The 25,906-nt window shown below is 39.3% G+C and overlaps 1 protein-coding gene across 1 annotated transcript in view; it reads left to right on the top strand.

Moving 5' to 3' along the window:
* The window catches only part of CWC27 (CWC27 spliceosome associated cyclophilin), a 176,252-nt gene that overhangs the window by 131,697 nt on the left and 18,649 nt on the right, over positions 1-25,906 (top strand). The window contains exons 12-13 of the mRNA XM_080933706.1: positions 18,781-18,890; positions 22,867-22,970. Of these exons, the coding sequence (XP_080789832.1) occupies positions 18,781-18,890; positions 22,867-22,970 (214 nt within the window). The remainder of the gene's footprint in view (positions 1-18,780; positions 18,891-22,866; positions 22,971-25,906) is intronic.

Below are 25,906 nucleotides of genomic sequence, written 5' to 3'. Positions count from 1 at the left end.
ATATATTGAACCATCCTTGCATCCCTGGAATGAGGCCTACTTGATCATGGTGAATGATCGTTTTAATGTGTCCTTGGATTTGGTTTGCAAGAATTTTATTGAGTATTTTTGTATCAATGTTCATGAGGGAAATTGGTCTAAGGTTCTCTTTCTTTGTAGGGTGTTTGTGTGGTTTAAGAATGAGTGTGATTGTGGCTTCAAAGAATGAGTTGGGTGGTATGCCCTCTGTTTCTGTTTTGTGTAATAGTTTGGGGAGAATTGGTATTAGGTCTTCTATGAAGTTCAATAGAATTCTGCACTAAACCCATCAGGTCCTGGGCTTTTTTTTTTTTTTTGGTTGGGAAGCTTTTGATGACTGCTTTTATTTCTTTAGGGGTCAAAGGCCTATGTTGCCTATATTGTTTGGATTACTCAAAGACCTCCCAAACAAACCACTTATAGGGGTGAAGCCTAGCTGGTACTTGAATTTTCACTTTGTATTCTATCTTTTCTGGGAGTAGTTTTATTCATCTATTCACAGAACTTTTATTTAAACTTCAGGAAGTATTGTTGGTGGAACTTAGGTTCCAGAAAGGTTTTGGTGGTGGTAGTGGTGGTGTGGTCACTGTACCGAGTTGGGGGGGGGGGGTGAAGATTGTCTATTTGTTTGTTGCAGTAAATATTAAAATGGCTTGCTTAGCTCTTTATTGGGCCCCGTGTTCTCTCTTTAGTATGGAACTGAATGCAGGGCTCAGTCACTTGGTCCAAGCTGCCCTCTCTGCACGATTCCCTTCCCAGGCGGTTCACTCCACCCACCCTGCTGCTTCCGTCCCCCACCCTGGTGTTTTCTTTCCTCCACCGCCCGGCACAAACATGACTCCAAATCCTGGTAGGTTTTCATACAGGTTTATATATTACATTCTCAGTCCACAAACTCTCTATACCATAAGACTACATCCAATGGACAAAGACACAAACTGCCCTTCTATATAGATAAAAGACCTATAGAATCCCTTCAGATATTCCTGTCTACCTAATGCCAATATGGCCACCAGGATCCAGGTCTGCTTTCTCTGGCTCCGTCTTGATTTCCTCCCCCAATCTCTGCTCCTCTTCCATTTTCCTAACTTTTCTCTGCCTCCCTCTCCACTATCCAATCATGTTTTGCCTTAACATAAATCTACATTTGTTTATTTTTGTTAGGTCACCCATTATCAGGATTCTTTTTAAAATTTTTAGTGCACCCTTAATTTTGGTTGATCTTCTTCCTGCCTAGCAATCTAGCTTTTAGAACTTCCTAGGAAATACCTGGAGAAAACAAGCCTAAAGGAGAACTTGATGAACAATGCTCTTCAAGGCTCAGGACCAGGAAACCATGAGATTGTACCATCTCTCCATTCTTTCCTCTCCTTACCCCCAACCCCTATTTCCCCTACATGAAGTCTCACTTTTGCTCAGGCTGAACTTCAACTGCTGGGCTCAGGTCATTGTGTTGTTGTTTCCTAAAGAGCGCCCCGAACTGTCACAAGTGCATAGTTCTCCACTCTTTTGCAGTTCCTCTTTCCAAGATACATTTTCACTGAACAGCTACTTTCCCTTCATAGAACATTCTTTGTTCTCAGACTGTATCAAGTGCAAGATAGCTGAGCACTGTTTGGATTCTCAACATAAATGACTGAAAAAGAAACAGTCTATCCCTTAAAATCTCCCTTATGGTGACCCCAGAGTGACGGTTCTTTGGGCATCATCTACTGTTCCAGTTTCCAGCTTTTACTGACTGGATGGATTTCCCAGTGGAGCATCGTGGGCTTGCACCGCCATCCCTTCCCAGTTATATTTCAGGGAGTTGTGTCTGATACTCGATCATCGCACTATGAAAGTGCAAGCTGTAAACAGAAATGAGAGTACTGGAGCCTGTCTCCAGACCGCATGCCAGCAAATACCGTTTGGTCTATAAGCAAGTTCAAAATTATAGGTAAACCCAGTCGTTGGCTGTTTTACATCAGAGTATCCAAATATATAGAATTGTGGGTACCAAACTTGGGAATGTAGTCCCATCAATTACCTCAAGCTAATAATATAATTAACGAAAAGCCTTTAAAACATTCTGGAGTTTTATAAAAGACTCAGGCACACAGATGATAAGTGACTGCTACCACTGAGCATGCTTCAGACCCTCACCTCAGTGAAGCACTTCATGGTCCCATTTCTGGCTCTTCTCATCCTATCCATTCTCACCTGATCCATCTTTTCTTTATTTTCAAAGAATGAGTTCCCTGTCTTCCTCATGTGCATCTTATACTGAGTTATCCTCACATTGTGGTTCTGGTGGCTCTTGCATCCCCTGAGGCTAAATGTTTATCTCCCCCTCAACTCTTATATGAATTTCGCTCAGTCAGCTGCATGAACTTCCCAAAAGCTTTCTCAAAACCACTTGTATTATTAACTTCAGTTGACAGATTACCTTACTTCTCCAGTGTATAAGCCTTCATGGCAGGAGCTAGCACTGTTTCTCTTCTTCCCATGCATACTGTCACCTCCCCACTCATCCTAAGTGGTTTGCTTTGTGACAGGACAGAAAAACAGTGGGCTTTGAAGTCTGAAAGCCTGGATTTCAAACCCTTGTCCTCCTATCTGTAAGTTTTCCCTATACCCTGAGGCAAGAGACTTAACCTCTCTGAACCTCTGCTTCCTCAGTCTTGAGATAGGGTAAGAATACCCTTCTGCTGCAGAAATAGGTGAGGTGAGAAAGCACAGTCTCAGTCAGTCACCTCAGTCCTAAACGTGGTGCTGATATGGTAGTTGTACTTTGGAGAACTCACTGCTTTGGTTTCTGGAGTCACAGAGGAGAAATAATGAGTGCCTGGCATGCCTCACTTACAAGTATTAAGAATTAATATAAACTCTTGCAACTATTTGGAGAATGTTATCTCATGCATTAATTATTTTAAAAAGCAGTAGAGCCTTCCTTTAAGTACTACTAAAATCATACATATTCTACAGTATTTAGTATGCTGGTGTAAGATTATAGATGTAGATAATTTTAATTAGCTATTCTTTTTACCTAGTTGGCTTCAGAAATATTTTTATCTTGAATTTAAGGGTTTTGTTTGTTTTTGTTTGGGGAATATTGTTGGGGTTGGGTTTTGTTTTTTCCATTATTGCTACAATGCTACATACATAATTTGTAGTTTTCACATCCAGAATAGAAGGGTAACATAAGGTTATTGTTAAATGACTATCAAACTATAAGGATTTTGGGTCACACCATCTGGAGAAGAATAAAGTGTGCTCTGTAGAGGGACCTGTGGGGATATCAGTCAGCTCCTGTGAAGGAGGATGTGAATTGAACAGAAGCAATAAACCATAGCTGATATGTAAAAAGTTGGATCTCTTGCTAAAAAGCTATAGGTATTTCACCATAATTCCTAGTAACCCTTAATAATCATTTGTATAGTACAGTTCTTTTTTAGAATCATTAGGAAAGAAGAAATTTGGAAAAGGGCTACTTGTCAGATAGGGTAAATCCATTATTAACTAATAAAGAAAACCAGTTTAATGTCCTTTGTTTAGAATCCATTTTACTGATTTAAGTTCTCTCTTCAGTCCTGGGAATTTAAACTCAGGTCCGTGCATGTGCGGGGTGGTTATCATTCCCAACCCTTGAATTCTAAGACAGGCTCTCTCTACGTGCTCTAGACCAACCTTGAGCTAGTTCATCTCCTTACTGAGCCTCCACCTTACCCTACTTCTCTATTTTCTAATGTATTATAAACCTAAATTAATTTAAGTATATCTTAGTATGATATTTTGTAGTAGTTTCAATTAAGTGTTGTTATAAGTTGTTAACAAAATAGCTGTTACTTGAATTATAAACCCAACAAATTAATATGATCCTGAGAAAAAAATGGCCAAATTTTGTATTTAGATAAAAGTGGGATTTAAATTTTTTTTCTCTAGTCATTACAGGAAGGTAATTAAAAGAAAGAAAGAGAGGGAGAAAGAGAAAGGAAGGAAAGAAGGAAGGAAGGAAGGAAGGAAGGAAAAATGTTTTTAAAATGTATTGTTAGCCTGTGTGTGTATGGAGGCACAGAGGCCAGAAGTAAGCTTCTGATTCCCTAAAGCTAAAGTTACAGGGGGGTTTATACCACCCAACTTGGGTCCTGGGAGCTGAATTTGAGTCTAATAAAAGAGCAACAAACACTATTTTAACTATTGAGTCATTTTTCCAGCCCAATCCTAGATCATTTTTTAAAATGCCAAGGCTACACTCTATTTTATAAATGATCAGGCTTGAGCTGTTGAAACAGTCTGCAGTGACTGCTAGATGTGGTGTCACATGCCTTTAATCCCAGACTTAGGTGTTGACTGTAACGTAAGCCTGATTGCTGTATCTGTTCTGTTCTAACTCCAAAAGAACTGACACAAGAACCTATTAAGTTTATTAGCAAACTTTAAGCACTGTGACTGGGCAGGTATCCATCTATCTTAACATTCTACACCATCTGTTCCTAACCACAGCTTCTTTGCCTTCCATGTGAGTGTTGCTCTGGCTCCTCTGCCCCATGTGTGCCTCATAGAAAGCTTCTTATCTTGACTCCTCCCGGACCCTCATGGCCACCCCTTGGTCTCTTTACGTGGTCTCTCTCTTTGTGACCCCTGCTGGAATCAGAAGTCTAGCTTTCCTATCTCCTCTATCCAGTCATAGGCTGGTCAGCTCTTTTTTAACCAATCAGAGAAAATTGAGGAACATTTTTTTACACAACATCAACACGGAAGATTGTTCCGGCACAGAAATCAGCAACTGAATGTTCAGTGCACAAGACCAACACCAACACTTGAGAGGCAGATGCAGGCAAGATCTCTGTGAGTTCTAGGACAACCAGGGAAACATAGACAAACCCTGTTGTAAAAACCCAAACCAAAATAAAAGTATGTACAGTGAGTGTTCCCTGCAGAGGGGGAATGCACATGGGACTGAATGTAGAATGGAGGCATCAACCTGGCAGAAACTTTGGCTCAGGCAGGAAGACAGCTCAGTGGCAAAAAAGCACTTGCCGTGAAAGCAAGACTTGAGTTCAACTTCCCAGCCCCTACACAGAAGACAAACACAGCTACATCCATGCCTGTAACCCTAGCATTGAGGAGCTGAGACAGGCTGATCCTTAGAACCAGATCATTGAGCAATTGGTTCAGTCATACCCTGTCTCAAAATAAGGTAGGGCAGGAAGACAGTCTGTGGGTAAAGGTGTTTGCTACCAAAGCAAGACCTTGACTTTCATGTGAAGAACAGAACCAACCCTGCAAGTTGTCCTCTGACCTCTACCTATGCAACATGGTACATGCACTCACACACACATAGACACATAAGATAAGTAAATGTAACGGAAACTAATTAAGTAACGTGATTTCTGGAACTTGCAATTTAGTGAGTTTGACTTCTTTGAACTTCATTTTCTCCATCAGTAAAATTAGCAGAGACCTAACAGCTATTAACACTGATGTTTCATGCTGTGGTTCTGCAAAGAGTTCTCTGACACATCATTTAAAAATCAAGATGAGGCTTTGATTATAATGTAGACGTACGGAACGCTTAGATCTGAGCTCCCACAGGCTACTGTTGTGCAAATGTCTAATGGGAAATGCAGCTGGAAGTCAGTGGATATTTTTATCCTTTATAGTCCAACTAGAATCCAATCTGAGAATCAGGATAAATGTTAACTGTATTGTTTCCAGAAACTTGCTACCTACACATTTCTCGGATTAGCTGAAAGAAAAACACAGATAAGAAGCAGTGAAGCTAAGTATAGAGGGGGAAAAAATCACACTTCCATCTACACAAGACGGGATTAAACTTGGTTAATCTCAGTTCTGAGATACTTCAGTGTGCAGTTATGTTTCTAGTAACTTCTAAACACTTACTGAATTTCATGAAGCTGGAGGCTTATTGACCACCAGATGGAGCCAGTATTATTTTATTGTAGCAAAAAAAAAAAAAACCCTGGATAGTGCTTCAAAAATGAAGAAGAAAAATCCCAGTCTCTGGAAATTGCCAAAATGAAGTTTCACTCATGGTAAAACAAACTTTTTAGGTTTCTCTGTCTAGTTTTTGTGAATGTTTGTGTATATATAGAAGATACTTCTTATTAAATTATTTTTATTATAATCCTAACATGTACCTTTAGACTAACTAAGGCTTTATTTTGTGGTTGTGTGATACCATTACAATTACCACCAGGACAGATTTCAAAGGGAAGAAGGAAAGAGCATGGTGGGAGAAATGTGTTTTATCCCCAGCAGCTTCCTAAGGAAGAAGGTGAAGATGCTGAATGGTTGCAACTCCTGCATTGTTTCTTCCCACAAGTCTTGGTGCCCATAGGCATTCATCAGTGATAACTACTTCAAGTTGACTCCATCAGTTTAGCAAGATCATAAATCCCTGCTATCCTTATCATTCAGTGTACTCAATCAACTACCTATTGAAAAGGATGACTGCAGACTTTGTGGTAATTTGATACTGTTAAATGATCGTTTGTCTCTGTTGCTATTACTGTTTATTGTTCACATAAATGTAATACTAGGCCTGTGCGAGGACTGGAACGGGCTGTGAATTTACACCTGAAAGGTGCTCCAGACAAAAGCAGTTACCGTGTACTGTGTTCTTCGGAGCTAAAGTCTGCGTTAAAGGTGTGAGTATAAGGGAGCTGTGATTAGGGCAACATAGGAAAGCTCCTGAAAAGTGTTTGGGGGTAGAAATCATTCGAGAAAACCTACTGTGTAGCACACTGCTCTTGTACGTGTTCACTGTCCATGCGCCATATATTTGAAACTAGAGGAGAGTACAGGGCCTCTTGTTATATTCCACTGTATTTACTAGATATGGTGTGTTACCTCATGCCTTTGCATGTTCAGTTACAAGTTTCCTTTTCTTTCTGTTTCTCTCTTCCTCTCACAACTAAGCTATTTAAAAGCTCATTATTTTGGAGCCAGAGTACATGAGTGTAATAAACTGCACTCCCATCTCTAGTTTAATATCTATGAGATACATGATTTAATCCTTTGTGCTGGTTGTGATTTACTCACTAGTATTTGGCACATAGTGAGTATTTACTTTAAATGTTTACTCTTGTGGTGATTTTCTAATGTGGCGCTCTTTCTACATTTAAATTCTGATAAGTTAAAATTTCCAGACTATATGATAAACAAGCTGCATTAGTAGCAATGTGTTCCTTTGGTTATTCAAATATGTTTACTATTAGTACTGTATCATCTTCATTTACATAAAAGGCTTTCTTTACTATGGAAATTTCACAAGCTATTCTTTGAGGTGGCGGATCCAGAGCCACTTTAAACCATTCTCTAAGTAGGAATTTAGCATATAGAAGCCATTGCTTGCTTGCTTGATGGGTACTTTGTAACTTTGTGGACGGAGCTGCTAGCTCCTTGAGTTCTGGTCGTAGAGCCATAGAAAATATAAATTCTTTTACCTCTGGAATGAAGTTTATGGGTTGATACCATGAGTTTATTTGCTAGGTAGACAAAAGTTCAAGTGGAAAAAAGATTACATTTACTCACTAATTTGTAGAGGGAGGGATAAGGACATTTTTTGTAACAGGCAGGAATAAAGGTATTTTTGTCCTCTTCTCTAGTTGGGTTGTGTAGCACTTAGCACTTACTTGCCTCATCTTTAAGCTAAGAGATGGTTCTCAGCTGACTGTCCGGCTCTGGTGCTCTAGGTGTTAGGACATGGTTCTGGTGATGCTGGGTACTCCTCTCTCCAAGCCCTGTCAAGAATCTGACCTGCCTTTGTCTCATATGGAGCTAGCTAAGACAGTCACATCTCATTCTAATGCTATAACCGGAGATATTCAGACCCTATACAATAGTGGTATTCTACATATGAATCCAAATGTTGGTGCTAACATTACGGTAAATAGCTTGATTTCTTAATATTTGCACATATGTTACAATTGTGTACCCTTCACATCCCTTTCAAAGCGTCTCTTTGAGTATTAGGTACATAAAGTCAAAACTACCTCAGTTTGGTGCCTAACATGCAACAGGTCTTTTATAAATGTTCTCTCTTTCTTCTCTTAATTTCCATTTCAAGTGTATTTACTTGAGTATATAAAAATTTTAGGTGATGATTAGTCACATTGTATTACTGAATCACAATCTATTATAAGTTGAGATTCATAAGGTACTTAAAAGGTAGACCACTTCTGGAAATAAATCTTTTTTTTAATTGCTTCATATGTATTTTATTGTCCAGTTTTAGACTACTAGAGACATCCAGTTACTTAAGCAGTTTGTTTGTTCAGGAAAAACCAAGCGTATGAAAGACAAATGTCCTTCTTCCGGATCTGGCAGCTATCACACTCCATTCTATAAACATATGGAGTGCTAAAAAAAAGACAGCCCAAGCCCATTTTCATACTTGGGTAATTGTGCATATTCATGAGGAGGGTTGGAGAAAGGAGGGACAGAAAGGCGAGTACTAGACACTAAGACAAAGTGAAGTGAGCTCTATGGGGCTAAGGACTAGAAGCTGATGTTTTAATCTCATGTGTGCAGCCTTGGGTTAGGTGGAGCCAGAAAAAACTGTCCTTTTTTTTTTTTTTTTTCAAAACTATGAAGGGAAGGGAAAAAAGTTTCTCATTTAAAAAAGCAAGTGCTAAGCATTCAGTAGACATGATTATAAATGATCATAAAGTCTGACCACCTATGTGGAGTAGGAATGCTAGATCTGAATTGGAAAAAGATGGGCCAATAGAATGCCTTGGTTGTCTTTGGAAAACAAATGCAAGAGAACTTTTATGCAGTTTGTATGCCAAAAATTTCCTGTGGACTATGAAAAAATACATATGTGAATGAAGTAAACACAGAAACACAAGAAATGGCTTCTATAGGCAACAGCCAGAGGTATAGCCAAAGGATTCCAAGAAGACTGTAAAAGATTTGAGTGTGTTGGAATAACTGGACAGACTGTTGGGAGAAATGCACAGTGAATGAATAGATTCATTTGCCTGCATAGATGCATGTGTGTCATGTGCATGCCTAGTGTCTATGAACTGGAGAAACGGGTGCTGAGCCATCTCTCCAGCCCATTACAGCAATTCTTCATCCAAAGCAGACTTCACTTTAAACCTTTGTTTGCCACTGGTAAACAGGTAAAATACGTTATACAGTGGATCTTTTCTGTGGTTAATTTCTATGAACACCGTCAACCAAATCTTATCAGCCTTTCTTGTGGTTGTAAAAGATGGAATTCATTTGCAAATTTATATAGCTAGAGAGAAGCCCATTTGTGAATATTAATTTGTACATGAAAATTGTTATATAAGAATTAAAGATTTTAAATATTATTTAGTGGGATATGTAGATAATTTTTCAGCTGTGACTGAAATGATTTTTCGTTTACAAACTTTAGTCTAGAAAATCTTTAAACTTTTAGAAGAAAATACCATTTCTGTAAGGTAGAACTCTTATCCCATAAACATATCATAGTAAATAACATTTAATAGTATATTGTATTTTAACTGCTTGGAGATATATCAGAACAACTACTCCAGGTTTGGAGAGATTGTTCTGTGATTAAGAGCACTGGCTGCTCTTCCAAAGGACCTGTGCTCAATTCCAACCAAGCACATCAATATGGCAGCTCAGAACTATCTGTAATTCTAGCTCCAGGGGATCTGATACCTGTCCTCTGCCCTCCATGGGTGGTCCACTGGCATATGTACAGGCAAGGTGCCCAAAATTTTAAAATAAAAGGAAAAATAAGTAAGTAAATAAATGAGTATATACATAAATACAAACCTGCTGGGTGGTGGTGGTGTATACCTTTGACTCTAGCACTCAGGAGGCAGAGGCAGACAGATCTCTGAGTTCAGGGTCAGCCTGGTTTACAAAGCAAGTTGTAGGATGGCTAAGACTACACAGAGAAACCCTGTGTTGAAAAGCAAAGCAAAACAAACAAAGCATATCTTCAAGCAGGCACACAAAAAACAAACACAAAGCAGTATCAAGTTGCCCTTCATAAGTACTGTAAATCACGTCTGTTTTTACTTTATAACTGAGAAAATTATCACAAGGTAATAATCGGACTGAACCAGAGTGCAACAACCGAGTGTTTCCCTGCTAATGTTGTCTGTTCTGGAGATAATCAGATTAGCCAGACCACCCTTAGAACTCAGTCTCAGGGGATTCATCTAAGTAGCAGTTCTTACCAGACCACCTGTAAGTAGTAAGCAGAGGGGTCCTTTCTTACGTCTATTGAGTATAGTCAGCATAGCATTTACAACACAAATGAAAGGGCTGGAGAGATGACTTAGAGTTAAGAGCACTGACTGCTCTTCCAGAGGTCCTGAGTTCAAATCCCAGCAACCACATGGTGGCTCACAACCTCTGTAATGAGATCTGATGCCCTCTTCTAGTGTGTCTAAAGATAGCTACAGTGTACTCACATATATGAAATAAATAAATATTTTAAAACACACACAGAAATTTAATTGGGGTTAATGACAACCACAATCAAGCACCAAGAACCTCCAGAATGCATTCAAAAAGTCAAACCCAAAGTTGGGTACGGATGAAAACTGTAACTTCAGTACCACCAAAGAGTCCGTGGGTCTTTCTAGAACTTTCTAGAAGATGGGGTGTAGGGTAAGTGAAGTTTTTACAGGTGTTAGGTTACAGCCTGTGATTTACGTATTTAACCCTAAGGTTTTCCCAAGCATTTACTTTCTTCATTTTCATTACAAAATTTAGTCAGTTAAGGTAAAATGTGTTTACTTGTGACTAGAGGCTTAAAACTCTGGATTGTACAGTTTCCCTCCTTGAAAGCCGAAACCATAGTCAAAATAAGATTACTGTCCAGGGCTGTGTTGGATGCCGCCTGGTGTAGCGACTGGGGGATAGGGCGGTATTCCAGCATTCTGTGTAGTTGCAGTGTCTGTTGAACGCTATGGGGTGGAGCTTTCCTGACACTGGCTGTGGCTGTGGGTGGGGTGCAAGCAACCAGAGCTGCCAGGAGGCAGTGGGAAGAGTTGTTTGATCTGGAGTCATTTAAGTGGTGGTGATAATTCCCACAGCTCTATTCAACCATTTCCTGAACATTTTTCAAAATAAAATTGATTCTGCAACCTGTTGATTAGAGATGTAAGTCTCTTGTTTTAATTTCACCTACTACTACCTAAGAGAATACATCAAGAAGGCCCTGGAACCCGTGAGGGACTCCCTCAGCTTTCGGTGCTCACCATCAACACTCCCAAGTGCACCACCAGCACTGCTGTGAGACTGGATGTGAACATACTTTTGGGAAGGATGACTAGAAAATGTATAAAGAATAAAGTCTAATAAATATGGAGGAGAAAAAGTGATTCGTTAGAGTTACCTTAACTTTTACATGTAATTCAAAATGTGGAACATGCAGAAAAAGAAAGACGGTAAAATATTTACATATGGAAATGCATACCCACTGAGTCTTTGGACTCTGCTCATAGTAACTTGTGTTTCCCACCATCATAAAAATTGTTTTCATAGTGAAAAGGGTAGAGAGAAGTATGTATTGTTGACCCCTCAGCAAGAGTGATAATATACCTTAAATGTTTATCAACATCAGTCATAACAGAGTAAAGCTTTCTTACTTTTAAGTATGCAAAAGAGCTTTAAAATGTATAAAGAAAAACACATTAGGGAAAAGAATTTCTGTGGTCTTGGAGGAAGTGAACAATTCATAGATAACTGATGAGAGAGAGAGTGTGTATGTTCATGTGTGGTGTGTAATGTATGTGTTCATGTGTGGTGTGCAAATGTGTGTATTCTCATGTGTGGTGTGTAATGTGTATGTTCATGTGTGGTGTCTAAATGTGTGTGTTCTCATGTGTGGTGTATAATGTGTGTGTTCTCATGTGTGGTGTGTAATGTGTGTGTTCATGTGTGGTGTCTAAATGTGTGTGTTCTCATGTGTGGTGTCTAAATGTGTGTGTTCTCATGTGTGGTATGTAATGTGTGTGTTCATGTGTGGTGTGTAAATGTGTGTGTACATGTGTGTTTATGAGTAGTATTTTTAAAAATCAATAAAATGCCATTCACTAAAATACATAATTTGTCTCTGAGGAAGGCATTTCAGAAAAAAAAAAACAAAACAAAATGTAAACTATACACTAAGAGAAGCTATTTGCAGAAAAAAAAGGGCTTGTACCTGGAATATGTTTTTCCCACTTTCAGTACTTCATTTAGACAAATTATGAACACAGAATCTGAACAAGCAGCTCCAAAGCAGCTTTATGAATGGGCAGTAAAGCCTGTTAGCTGTTAGTAGGAAATTAACAGTTGCAATCATAAGAAGAAAGCATTCACTCCAGTAAAATGGTGAATACAGTTCCAGACACAGCAGGTAGCCAGGCAGCTCAGTCTCCTGCATCACTAGGAGTCATGATGGAGAGAGGTGCAGTCTCTCTCTCAAACACTGTGACAGTACCACAGAAGCCATGTGGCTGGCACTCAACTAGTGCAGACATCAGTACGTACAGTGTGATCCACACCATGGATGTATTTGATAAATGACATGAGAGACTGTGTACAGAACAGTTCCCTTGTGTGAGCTTCTAGAATGCAGAACTATAATTCAGAAAAAAAAAGTTTCTGATGTCTAAAGAAGGCAGATGGACCACGATTGAAGAAGTGCAGATACTTTTTAAGGTCAAAGAGTAATGCATCTAATTGCAGTGGAAAAACATATTACAAGCAATACCAGGGTGGTTATAGCCTATACTCTGAATAAATTTCAGTGTATATAAAATATCCTTCAGTATAGCTTATTTAAAATTTTTGTCATTACCAGATTCCAAAATTAGATTCATACTATTCTCCAGATTATTTGACAGCTTTTACTATAGACAACACTGCTGTAGAATATCCAGGCTTTTTTTTTAAATTCACTTTACATCCTACTCATTGCTCCCCTCCCAGTCATCCCTTCCCACAATCCTTCCATCCCCCCTTCCTTCTCTGAGAGGGTGGCATCCCTTCCCGGGCATCCCGACCCTGGCACATCAAGTCTTTGTGGACTAGACACATCTGTTCCCACTGAGGCCAGACAAGCAGCCCAGCGAAGAGCCCATCCCAGAGACAGACAACAGCTGTTGGGACAGCCCCTGCTCCAGGTGTTTGGGAGCCACATGAAGAGCAAGCTGCACATCTGCTACATATGTGTGGCCTAGGTCCAGCCCGTGTGCTCTTTGGTTGGTGGTTCAGTCTCTGAGAGCACCAAGGGTCCAGACCAGGTTAGTTGACTCTGTCGGTCTTCCTGTAGAGTTCCCTTCAGGGCTGCAATCCTTCCATACAGCCTTATATACCTAAATTTATCCAATTTAAGGAATTGACCCTCGCTAGAGATTATACACAAAGGGATGCATATTAAAGTCATTAAAACAAGCATAACTGAATATTAACTTGTCTTAGCTGTAGCAATGGGAGCTCAACAGGCCTATCAGTAGTTGTTTATGTGAAAGTTCTCACAACAAAGGCTTTCGGCGCCTCGTAACTGAAAATGTAAGGACTTGTCTTTTATATTTAGAACTACCTTGTTCTGACAATATTTGTAGCATTTGAACTTAACAAAATTCTGCCATAGAAATCAGAAATGAGTGTAACATCAGAAAATGGGTATAACTGATTCCCTCATGTGGCGGAGCAGAATCTCCCAGATGGCAGGGTAGTTCTGGTTCAGCAGTGCGGGTCTGGGGCCAGACTGACCTGCCACCTTTCATTTCCTTTTCTCCAATTTCATTATTCCCTCTTTTAACTTATTTCATTATTTATCAACATGGATGACTTGCCTAGTTCTGCTCTAAGAGCTGGGAAAATATGACTATTCCTCAAGGATTTTAATGTCCCCTAGTAGGAAAAGAAGAGTAAACAGTAAATTACCATAAAGTCGGCTAACTGCTAAGGGGCAGTCTAGCAACTTAGGGGAACATCCTGACCAGACTCTGTGACTGTAACTAGAAAGGCTGCCTGGAACAAGTGCCAGCCAGGCTGAGACCTACAGAATGAACAGGAACTACGCAGGGAAATTAATTGGGGAATGAAGAGATAGAATGTTTTTAGTATTTTTAAAGAAGAAGCAACAAAAGGTAGGGAGGGAGTCGAGAGAGCAAGGTGAGCTCAAAGAGAAAAAGAAAACACTTTGAGATAGACAGTAAAGAACTGGGATACCAGGCTGGGAAGCAGTGCTTTCTGCACAGGATGGGAGTAGGTCATTGGTAGAGTGAGCACTCAGCAGGTGTGAGCCCTGGCTAAGAAGGTGGGGTTGCCTGCTAAAGACACATGCAGGTGCTAGGTCTCAGGGTAGTGCAAGTACAGCTGTTAACGGAGAATAAGATGGACAGTCGAGGATGTAATTCTAGGGAAAATGTAAAAGTAATCTTTAAAAATCTCTGCTAAGAATCATTTTCTATATGGCAAACACAGTTATCCCCTCCAAGTGGATATCAAGCATGTGAGTTGTGAATACTGTTACAGTGTATTGTTTGCTTGTTTTCTTTCTTCATTGCACTGCTGGGAATGGACATTTATTGTCTAAATTGTGACTTAGTAAGATTAATTTTTTCTCCTGCTACTGTTCTTGACTTAATTTGGCGGCGTATTTATTTCCTATTTGCCATCAACCTGAAGTTTGCTTTTGTTATTTTTAACTGGGGTGGAAGCAAAGGTGGTGAATTATTGAAACATCAAGCAGTATTTGAAAATGTATATTATAAGGACTAAAAACAATAAAAAATAGTACTTCTGAATTTTAGAAAAAAATCTAAATTATTTTTTTTCTTTTTTTTCTTATAACTTATTTTTTTAAAGAGAGACATGTACAGATTTTTAAAAGTATTTTGGCATAAAACTATATGAATATATTTTTGTAGTACATCTTTTTTTTAATTAGGAAACTTTATTTTTTGAATAAAATGCTGAAATAAATTATACATAATTTGCAACCACATATTTCTAGATAAAAAAATATGGATTTGAATATAGACTGTCTTATAACAATTCTTTTACTTATATAATCTGCATGTACATACTAATTTTGGGAGTTTTGTCAAAAGCTTGTGGTTTTTTTTAATTGAACAACTTTATTTTAAAAAAAGATAAATGCACCGATTTTAAGCATTTTTTCATTAAAGTATGCGAATACATTTTTGTCAGTACTTGTTTTTTTTTAAAGGAATGATAGTGTGCATTAAAATTTTACCAGTTACAATGAGCATAAAGTACATGTAAAACAAGATATAACTGGGAATTAGTCAAAGTTTTCTTGGTGTGTAAAGATTAAGCATAATGGTTTTCATTTTCTTTCCTTTTTTTTTTTTTTAAATCTTGAACTTCATATAGTCTGTAAGTTGTTTCTAGGGAGTTCAGAGCTTTCTGGGGTTAGTATCCAATTATCAGTGACTGCATATTATGTCTGTTCTTTTGTGACTGGGTTACCTCACTCAGGATGATATTCTCTAGATGCATCCATTTTCTTAAGAATTTCATAAAGTCATTGTTTCTGATAAATGAGTAGTACTCCATTGTGTAAATATACCACAATTTTTGTATCCATTCATCTACTGAAGGACATCTGGGTTCTTTCCAGCTTCTGGCTATATAAATAGGGCTGCTATGAACATGGTGGTACATGTGTCTTTGTTGTATGTTGGAGCTTCTCTGGGGTATATGCCCAGAAGTGGAAAAACTGGGTCTTCAGGTAGTACTCTGTCCAATTATCTGAGGAAATGCCAAACTGATTTCCAGAGTGGTTGTACCAGTTGACAACCCCACCAACAGTGGAAAAGTGTTTTTCTTTCTCCGCATCCTCGCCAGCATCTGTTGTCATCTGAATTTTTGATCTTAGCCATTCTGACTGGTGTGAAGTGGAATCTCAGGGTTGATTTGATTTGCATTTCCCTGATGGATAATGATGTTGAGCACTTAGATGCTTCTCAGCCATTCCATATTAGTCAATTGAGAACTTTTTGTTTAGCTCTGTACCCCATTTTTTAATAGGGTTGTTTGATTCTCTGGTGTCAAACTTCTTGACGGTGTCCTTAGCCTTACAGAAACTTTGCAATCTCATTAAGTCCCATTTGTCAATATTTGACCTTAGAGCACGAGCCATTGGTGTTCTGTTCAGGAAATTTTCTCCTGTGCCTATGTGTTCTAAGGTTTTCCCTACTTTCTCATCTAATAGTTTCAGTGTACCTGGTTTAATGTAGAGATCTTTGATCCACTTGCACTTGAGCTTTGTACAAGGAGATAAGAAAGGGTCTATTTTCATTCTTCTGCATGCTGAGTGTCAGTTGGACCAACACCATTTGTTGAATAGGCTGTCCTTTATCTATTAAATGTTTTCAGCTCCTCTGTCAAAAATCAAGTGACCATATATGTGAGGGCTCATTTCTGGATCTTCTATTCTATTCCATTGATCCACGTGCCTATCTCTGTACCAGTCCCATGCAGTTTTTAGCACAATTGCCTTATAATATAGCTTGAGGTCAGGGATGGTGGTTCTCGCAGATGTTTTCATGTTGTTGAGGATGGATTTTGATATTCTAGGTCTTTTCTTATTCCAGATGAAATTGCACATTGCTTTTTCCAACTCTATGAAGAATTGGGTTGGAATTTTGATGGGGATTGCATTGAATCTGTAGATTGCTTTTGGTAAGATGGCCATTTTTATAATGTTGATCCTTCCAATCCATGAGCATGGGAGATCTTTCCATTTTCTGAGATCTTCCTCGATTTCCTTCTTTAGAGATTTGAAGTTCTTGTCATACAGGTCCTTTACTTGCTTAGTTAGAGTCACACCAAGGTATTTTATATTGTTTGTGACTATGGTGAAGGGTATTTTTTCCCTAATTTCTTTCTCAGCATGTTTGTCCTTTGATTAGAGGAAGGCTACTGATTTGTTTGAGTTAATTTTATATCCAGTCATTTTGCTGAACTTTTTTATAAGCTGTAGAAGTTCTCTGGTGAAATTTTTGGGGTCACTTGCGTATACTTTCATGTCATCTGCAAACAGTGATGCTTTTACTTCTTCCTTTCCAATTTGTATCCCTTTGATTTCCTTTTGCTGTTTAATTGCTCTGGCCAGGACTTCCAGTACTGTGTTGAATAGATAGGAGGAGAGTGGGCAGCCTTTTCAAGTCCCTGATTTTAGGATGTAGTTTCCCTCCTGTATTGGGTTTTCCACCTATAATTCATTGTAGTGCTGGGTTTGTGGTCAGATATTGTGTTTAGTTTTGTCTTGAAATTTCTTGGTCTCTCCATCTATGGTGATTGAGAGTTCTGCTGGGTATAGTAGCTTGGGCTGACACTTGTGTTCTCTTAGGGTCTGCATGATGTCTGCCCAGGATCTTCTAGCTTTCATAGTCTCTGTTGAGAAATCGGGTGTGATTCTGATTGGTCTGCCTTTATATGTTACATGACCTTTTTCCCTTACTGCTTTTCGTATTCTTTCTTTGCTTTGGGCACTTGGCGTTTTGACTATTATGTGTCGGGAGGAATTTATTTTCTGGTCCAATCTATTTGGAGTTCTATAGGCTTCTTTTATGTTCATGGTAATCTCATTCTTAAGGGTAAGGAAGTTTTCTTCTACAGTTTTTTGAAGATATTTACTGTGCCTCTCAGTTGATATTCTTCGCCCTCTTCTATTCCTATTATCCTTAGGTTTGGTCTTCTCATTGTGTCCTGGATCTCCTGGACATTTTGGGTTAGGAGCTTTTTGGTTTTTGCATCTTCTCTGACTGTTTTTTTATGTTTTCAGTGTTGTCTTTGGCTCCTGAGATTCTCTCTTCCATCTCTTGTAGTCTGTTGGAGATTCTTGTATCTGTGACTCCTGAATTTCTTTATTAGGTTTTCTACCTCTAGGGTTGTCTCTTTTAGTGTTTTCTTTATTGTTTCCATTTCTGTTTTAAATTCTTTCTTCTATTCCTTCATCTCTTTGGTTCTGTTTTCCTCTAGTTCTTTGAGTTCTTTGAGTGTTTTTCTTGTTTCCTCTTTAAAAGCTTCTAATCCTTTATGCTTTTCCTCCCATTCTTGTTTAAGGATCTCTATCATTGTCTTGAGGTATCATTTCAGGTCTGAGTCTTCTTTTTCTGGAGTGTTTGGCATTCTGCTGTTTGCTGTGATGAGAGAGCTGGGTTCTGGTGTTGCCGGGTTGTCTTGTTTTCCCTGGGGTACGTTCTTTCGCTTTCCTCTAACCATCTTGTTGTCTGTGATTATACGTGGTCTTGTTGTCAGTGATTGGTTCTCGTCTCTCCCTTATACCTGGCCTGTGTCCCTGGATCTCCGCTGTTCCTGGTGGCAGATGGCCTAAGTGCCTGTTCTGCATGCACTGGCCACCATGTGGAAACAGACACCCTAAGGCAGGGTTCCTGCTCTCCTGAACCGTGGGGGGTGCACTTTCTGAGCGCTTGGCACAGACCTCTCTGCTCCCAGGCTACTCGGAGCGCCGTCTCACCAGGCCTGTGTCCCTGGTTTTCCCCTAAATTATTTTTAAAATAAAAGAAAAATAAAATGATACAGTATAGAATAAAGTGCAAAGTTTAACAAATTTAGTGCAATCACTAATCACTTTGTAACTGAGAAAATAATTTTGGTGAATTTTACTGGATTGTATTTTGGTTTTATTTTGTTTTAATTAATGGGGGAAAACAAGACCTAGTTTGAGCTCCCTGTTTGCTGACCTGAGTGTGTGCATGAACCCACCCCTGCCTTTTGCTTCCCAACCCCTGAGTCTGTGCTCCTGTTGTGCAGAGGAAGAAGCTGCCCCAGATGGTGCTGTTGCTGAGTACAGGCGAGAAAAGCAGAAGTATGAAGCTTTGAAGAAGCAACAGCCAAAGAAAGGAGCTTCCCGAGAGGATCAGGTATGAGCCCAATGCTGGTTTTCATTCTCTCCCAGTGTTGCTATGTAGAGCCTAATCTAATCATGCGTCCAAGAAGGCACTTGTATGAAGAGGGGGGATGCACAGGGCAATCCACATGCCAAAGTTCTTCCCAGGTGTGTATGTGAAAAACCTTGATAGTTTGAAATTTCAGTTGGTCTGTTCATGTCAGATACAAGAGCTCCATAAAGTCCCATGTTCTCAGAAATGTCAGGGAGAAGTGCCTCCTGGGATACAGCATAGAGCAACAGCAGCTTGCAGACAGTGGTCTTCCATCCCACATGTCATGACAGAGTCTGTTACGTGCTGGAAATAGCACATTGCCTGGGGAAGATCATACTTGGTCTGTAAATTGATTTCTACTAATTTCCCTATTTGTTGCAAAAAATAAAAAAACAGTTTTCTGAAGTGGTAATGTGGAAATATTAACAGAATGAGAAGAGACAGAACTAGCTGGCCAGTTATCCAGGTGACATGTAGCATTTGATAAAACAAATATCTCAGTACCCTTTGTGTTGAAAAGGTGTGAGGCTGGAGCTAGAGTGATGCTCAGCGGTTTAGAGTGTGTGCTGCCTTTGCAGAGGAGCCGCGTTCAGTTCCCAGCAGCCACATTGGCTTATGGCCACTCGTAACTCTGGCTCCAAGAGATCTGACTTCCCCTGATACTTTGTGTGCACATACATTCATGAAGACTAAATACTTATAACACATAAAATTTTAAAATCTTAAGAGAGGGCATTCTGGAATCTCAAACTAGGATTGTTGGTCTTACTTTGCCCATATCAGCATATACCATTTTAGAGATATAAAAAAACCAAGTAAAACAAAAGCATATTAAAACAAAACGCTTATTTGGTTAAGTTACTCTAACTATAAACTGTTTTATAAATGTAGTCACAGAGTCTCTGCATAGCAGCTATACCTGTAGTAACCCACCCAGCCTCCAAGGCATACAACTATGAAGACCCTAATCTCTGTTTTCCGTGGCCAATAAGTAGGCAGCTCTCTCACTTCCCTGACCTATCAGAGAAGGAAGCCAATTCAGTAAGTAATTCCAACAAAAAAGCCGTGAGCATTTTCACAAGGAAAGGTCCTAGGGAAAATGTAAATGTGCAACAGGTGGACCTATACATGCAAAGAATCTAGAAAGGTCTCTCTGAGCTTAAATATGAACCAGGCAGAAGGAACAGTGTATAAGAAGTCTGAATGAGAAATCTTCGCTCTCATTCAAAGAGAAAAGACACTATATGACTAACCCAGCCAGAAATAGACAAAACCCAAGGTAGAAAAACGTAAGCTGGAGTCTGCTCATTTGAACCAGGCTATTCTGTGCAGTAAGGAAGCATCAACATCAGGAAGTGACATGGTGTCATTTACACTCTGGACAGTGAAGAGTGGGCTGGAAGCACAGAGGCCAATTAGAAGATACTTGGTTGTAAATATTTGAGCACAGGGTGCTAAGGCCAGGCACCCAGAATAGCTCTCCATGTGAGAACAGTCTAACTGGACTTAGGAACCATGCTGTAAATCCTTGGTCATTGATTCCTTTCATGAAGGCCAGTTTTCTGGGTCATTCTGCAAATACCAACCAAAAAATGGCTCTGCTGTGGGTGCTATCATCACCGTACGAGGGCCCCCAGAGATTTTACATGTTTTCTGACCTGTACCTTCTTTTACTCTAAGCTATACATAGACAAAAATCTTACAGTTTTAAATATAAGACAAGCTAGGAATGAGCAAGTAGACATTTGCTTGTTCTTAATGGTTTTAAGCAAATGCAAATAGCATAATAATTTGCCCTAAAAATAAACTGCCTTCCCACTCCAACACAGGGGAAAGACCTGGATCTAGTGTGATTTTCTAGGAAATTTTACATCTTTATTCTACTTTAAAAGAAATTTGGTTCCTTGTTTTTATTGTTATTTATTTCCTCAAAAATATATCTATCCAGACTGGAGAGAGGACCCAGCCAGTTAAGAGCACATAGTGACTAGTCTTGGAGAGGTTCAGTTCCCAGAACCTCTACTGAGTGGCTCACACCTATGTGTGATGCCAACTTCAAGGAGACCCCATGCTTCTGAGGCTCTGGCCTCTGTGCACCCACATTCCGATGACACACACTGTGTGAATACACATGTACACACATAAATAAAATTAAATATTTTCAACTATACAAAGGATCACTATTAAAAATTGATAGGGCTTCTATTAAGGCTCAGCTTAGTTAGATATGGATACTCATATGAGGAGGTATTCATGCATGACATATAAACAAACATGTATATACAAATTCTTGAATGCTAGTTACCAAAACTGTTAACATTGGCTGTTCTGAGTGATGATGTAATAGTTACTTCTGCTTGTTTCTGTATTTTCCAAGATCTCTACAGTAATCTGTTTCTTACTATAAGTACAATGAAAGTTTAATTAATAGTGTTGGGTTTGGGATTTTGTTGTTTGTTTGTTTTTCTGAGTCAGATTTAAATGAAAAACAAGGACTGCTCCATCTGTTAACATTAGTTGAAGGGCTTAATTCTAGAATATCTATTCTAAAAACAGATTAAAAATATTCAGGTCCTAACACAGGCAGCTCTCAGATTGCCTGTGTTTTTGAAATTTTGTTTGAAATGTATGCATTTTACACAAATTTTTCTCAGGTAACCACAGTAATGTATATATTTCTCATTCTTGCCCATATGAGAATTGAGTTTTTAGTAATTACTTTTCTCTCCTGTTTTAGAGCAATTGTTGCTTATTTCCTGAAAGTATTTAAACACCTCTTCCTCACTGAACTCAAACTAGACTGTAAATATCACTTAGATTTTCATGAACTATAATCTTAATACTCTACAGCATGATTATGGAGCTGAGGTGGCTCCCATGTCTGCTGTCCCTGTCACTCATGTGCTGGGCTAGCACTCATACATCCCTTGAAGAATGAAGAAGTTAAGAGTTGAATTTAAAATACCAAACTCATTATTGGGCCCTCGATGTTTCAGGCAGGTTGTGCTCCATTCCTCTTCATGAGGAAGAACTCTAAAACCTGCAGCAGAAAACTTTCACTCCTAGCCCATGTTTTCTGCTCAAATTCTAGAATGAACTGCAACCAGGTGTGGAATGCAAAGTTATGGCCATTTGTTGCTTTCTGCCCTCAGAGGCTAAGAGACAACTAAGAATCAAGAGTCTTCTTTTCCTTAAAAATATGCCTCAAATTTTCTTTATAATTTCTGACAACCATTCAATAATACATTTATTGCTTTTTACCAAATTTATTAAGCTCATTTTGGGTAGACATTTTTACCATGCTAGCATTCACAGTGCATGTAGGTAATATTACTGCACAAGCCACTTTCTAGCCTCAGATTATATTTTGAAAAGGTGTTCCCAAGTCAGAGTTGCTGACTCTGAGAGAGTGCACACTTCAGTTTCTAATACTGAAAGAGTTTTCTTCAAATAGTCTTTCATTTTACTCATGGTCCACAGATTGATGGACACATTCATTCTACCTTCCCAGGGTAGTTGCTTCTTCACATCTCGGAAATTTGTGCTCAGGAGCAGACATTCTAACACTGTAAAATACATGCTCATTGATAAGTGGAATCAAATACAAACACTATATGCTGGTGACTGGCTCTTCTGTCGGATAAGCACAAAAACTTATCAGTGAGCATGTACTTTACAGTGTTGGAATGTCTGCTCCTGAGCACTTCTAAGTCTTGGAATAGAGAATGCTGGAATGTTTCTAAGGAAGTATGCCAGTGCAGATCCAAACAGAACAGGGTCAGGATTTGCTAATATCACTGCTGTGGCCTGAAAGGTGGTTTTATTTGTTTAAAGGAGAAAAAGCAACAGTTACATGTGTCTAACATCCAAGCAGCCTATTTTCTTTTCTACCAAATTCAAGCATCTCTCCTCGGATGATTGTTATCAGCAGCTTAATGTCTTGTTGTCATTTCAGACCCTGGCACTGCTCAGCCAGTTTAAATCTAAGCTCACTCAAGCGATTACTGAGACGCCTGCAAACAGCACTCCTGAAGTGGAAGTAGAGGATGACGAAGGCTGGTAAGGGCTGTGACTTCTTAGTGCCATGAACAAGTGTCTCAGAGTAAAGACACTGAGGGGACATTCCCGCTGCAGCATCTGTGTCAGACTTAATGCTAACACTGCCAGGGCTCCTCTCCCTGTCCTTCATTAGTTACAATGTGAAATAAATGGCCTCACCAAGCATTCAGTTGATGGCGGTATTTTGTGAGCCAAGAAAAAAATGTATAAGAAAGATCTGATGCCCTAAGTAACTTCTAAAATTATTAAAATCTTAAAAAAGTAAGATTGGTAAAATTTGTGTTAAACAGGCAAGAAACAACCCTAAAAGATAATAATAAGTCAGTATGTTTTTATACTTACCCACAAACATTTTAGAATTAAGTCATTTATTTTAGAAATATATTTCCTACAACTTCCTATTCAAGTTTATCTACAGGATCCTAGGAACACATGCAAGATTAATTTTGTTTTATCTTTAGATGCTTTTCAGCTTTTAAAGAAAAGACGTGTATATGCCCTGTATATAGAACTTGCTCTTACTCTGGGGAAGAAGGTACAAGCAAAAACCGAAAAGAGTCAAACAGTGTTTTCCCTTATCACACCACTGTCCTCAAGCTGACTTCAGATGCAGTATATTAGGCCTCCCCACACCTAACTGCCTCCACCTCCCACAGTACTCTGGCTCAGGAACGTTGAAACACGCCAACCAGTATAGCACCCCTACACGCATGACTCAGCCTCTGGAGCCTCTGAACTGTCCCATGTGCCATTACCCCAACCTAGAGTCATGGCCTCATGCTCTCTGCCAACAGCATCTCCCTATTTCAAAACTGTCCAACACTCCTGTGCTCCAGAAAAGCAGTCAGCAAGACTTGTCGAGCACTCACAAATCTAATGGGTGGAGGGAAGAGAGCTGGACACATTTAAACAGACATAAAAAACGTTTAGTAAGAAAACATTTAAACAAGTGAGCCTCTGCAACTGTGCATCACATTAGCCAACAGGGCCACATGAGAAGGACTTGAGTGGGACAAAGCGTACCTATACCTGGACCCAGAGAAACAGCAATACACTTCACTGCTAATTTATAGTTTCTCAGATCTGATCATGATACCAGCGTATAAATACTGGTCTCTCATAGCCAGTCTTTACAACTTCTGTAGTGTTTATGCACAAATTCAAAGTGGCTTGAAGGCAGAAGCTGGCTACTCTTTCAGTTCTGTGCCAAAGGCGCAGACTCCATGAGTGCTCATGACCCCTAGAGACAAATGCACACTGCACAGAAAAACACTCTGTTTTTATGTAGCCCGACAAGGATAGTTTTATTGTGAATGCTTCCAATGTCTCAGAATCTCTTTCCACTCTTTATCTGGGGGTCAGCTAATACCCCCACATTTCACCCAGTCTTCTTCCCCTTATTGTTGAATCTATGCATTTTTGAGGAAATATGACCCATGTGTTTCTGATTCATTTACACTTAACTCACCAAGATGGATGTTTTGTAAGAGCAGCTTGATGCCCATTAAGTTTTCCTAACCTTTGTTTTAAGCCATCTAAGCACTTTTTATTGAAAGTCACCATCAAATTCAAAACCCAGAAGTTTCACCAGAAACTCGTAACCCACAGGATTCAGATTTACTTTCAACTTGGCAAGTTCAGTTAACATCCTAAGGTTCTTCCTAGCCCCTTGGCTCAGGATTTCCTAACCCCTGAGGTTCTCTTTATCTTCAGATACCAATGAAGTGTTTTCAAATGGGTCATTCTTACTTTTTAAAGGATCTGACCATATAATCAGTGTTCCGTCTTGTCTCCTTATTAGAAAGTTAAACAAATAAGAACATTTTCTTATATGGGTTTTGGGGGAACCAGTGGTCTGCAGTTGGCTGGTTCTCCATCTGAAGAAAAAGAAATGTGGTAAAGGAGAGAAGAGAAAATAAGTTAAAGCAGCATCAGCAGGAGAGGACATGGGCTTCCTTTCACTGTTGCCATTGAGGAGAGAATCAGACTGTATGAAGATACCTCCACAGGGATTTGGGTGTTTATGTAGGTAGCACCCTGATGAGAACATCTTTAGTGATGAAGGCACTATGCAGAATCCTCTAGAATGCATGCTGTCCTGGTGTAAGGCCTTTGCATTGTACGGCATATCCTGGAACTGCATTGTGTCTGTTCATGGATCAGCCAACTCACTTCACTGAGTCTCTGATGACTTATCCTGCCTCACAAAAATGTATTTTACCCGGGAAAGGGGTTCCAGACTCGGGATGAGCTAGAGCAAACTTTTAACAGTGCAGGGCATGTACCCGTGTGTTATGCATAAATTACATGGTTCTCGGACTATTCTGTAGGTCATGGCTGCCACTTGTTTGAGACGTGAAAGTCACCAGTGTGCTGTATGGCACTGTCAGGGTCTGTTCTCTGAGGAAAAATGACTGTTTCTAAGACATTTCTATGTGTCCACATGAGTGGCCACACATTGAGGGATCATTTTCAGTTTCTGTCAAGATAGAAACCATTACCAATTTGTTATGTTTTCTTTTACTTGGCAAACCATTCTGTTCACATTTTTGGCTAAGCTGCTGTGTTGGCACGGTATACAACAGGCATTTGGGTACCATTCAGCAGTGTTCTATTTTTCATGCAAAAAAAGAAGGAGGAAAAAGGAAAGAGAGAGAGAGGGAGGGAGAGAGAGAGAGAGAGAGAGAGAGAGAGAGAGAGAGAGAGAGAGAGAGAGAGAGAAGAAATAGGATTCTATTGTAAACAGTGTGTATAGTGTTTGGTAATTACTACCAGATTTCACTGTCTAGCAAGGCACTTAAAATGTGTTATTGGTAGACAAAGCTCAAGTGCATAGAAATTTCTCACTTGCAATAGAATTTTTCCCTTGTTAGGAATCATTGCCAGGTTTTGGTGGCTGTGATGGTACCAGATTAAAATTTAGCAGGTGGAGCGGT

Source organism: Micromys minutus (assembly GCF_963924665.1).
Source record: "Micromys minutus genome assembly, chromosome: 20".
NCBI lineage: Eukaryota > Metazoa > Chordata > Mammalia > Rodentia > Muridae > Micromys > Micromys minutus.
Note: the sequence above shows the minus strand (reverse complement) of the source record. Positions and strands in the feature narration are given on the sequence as shown.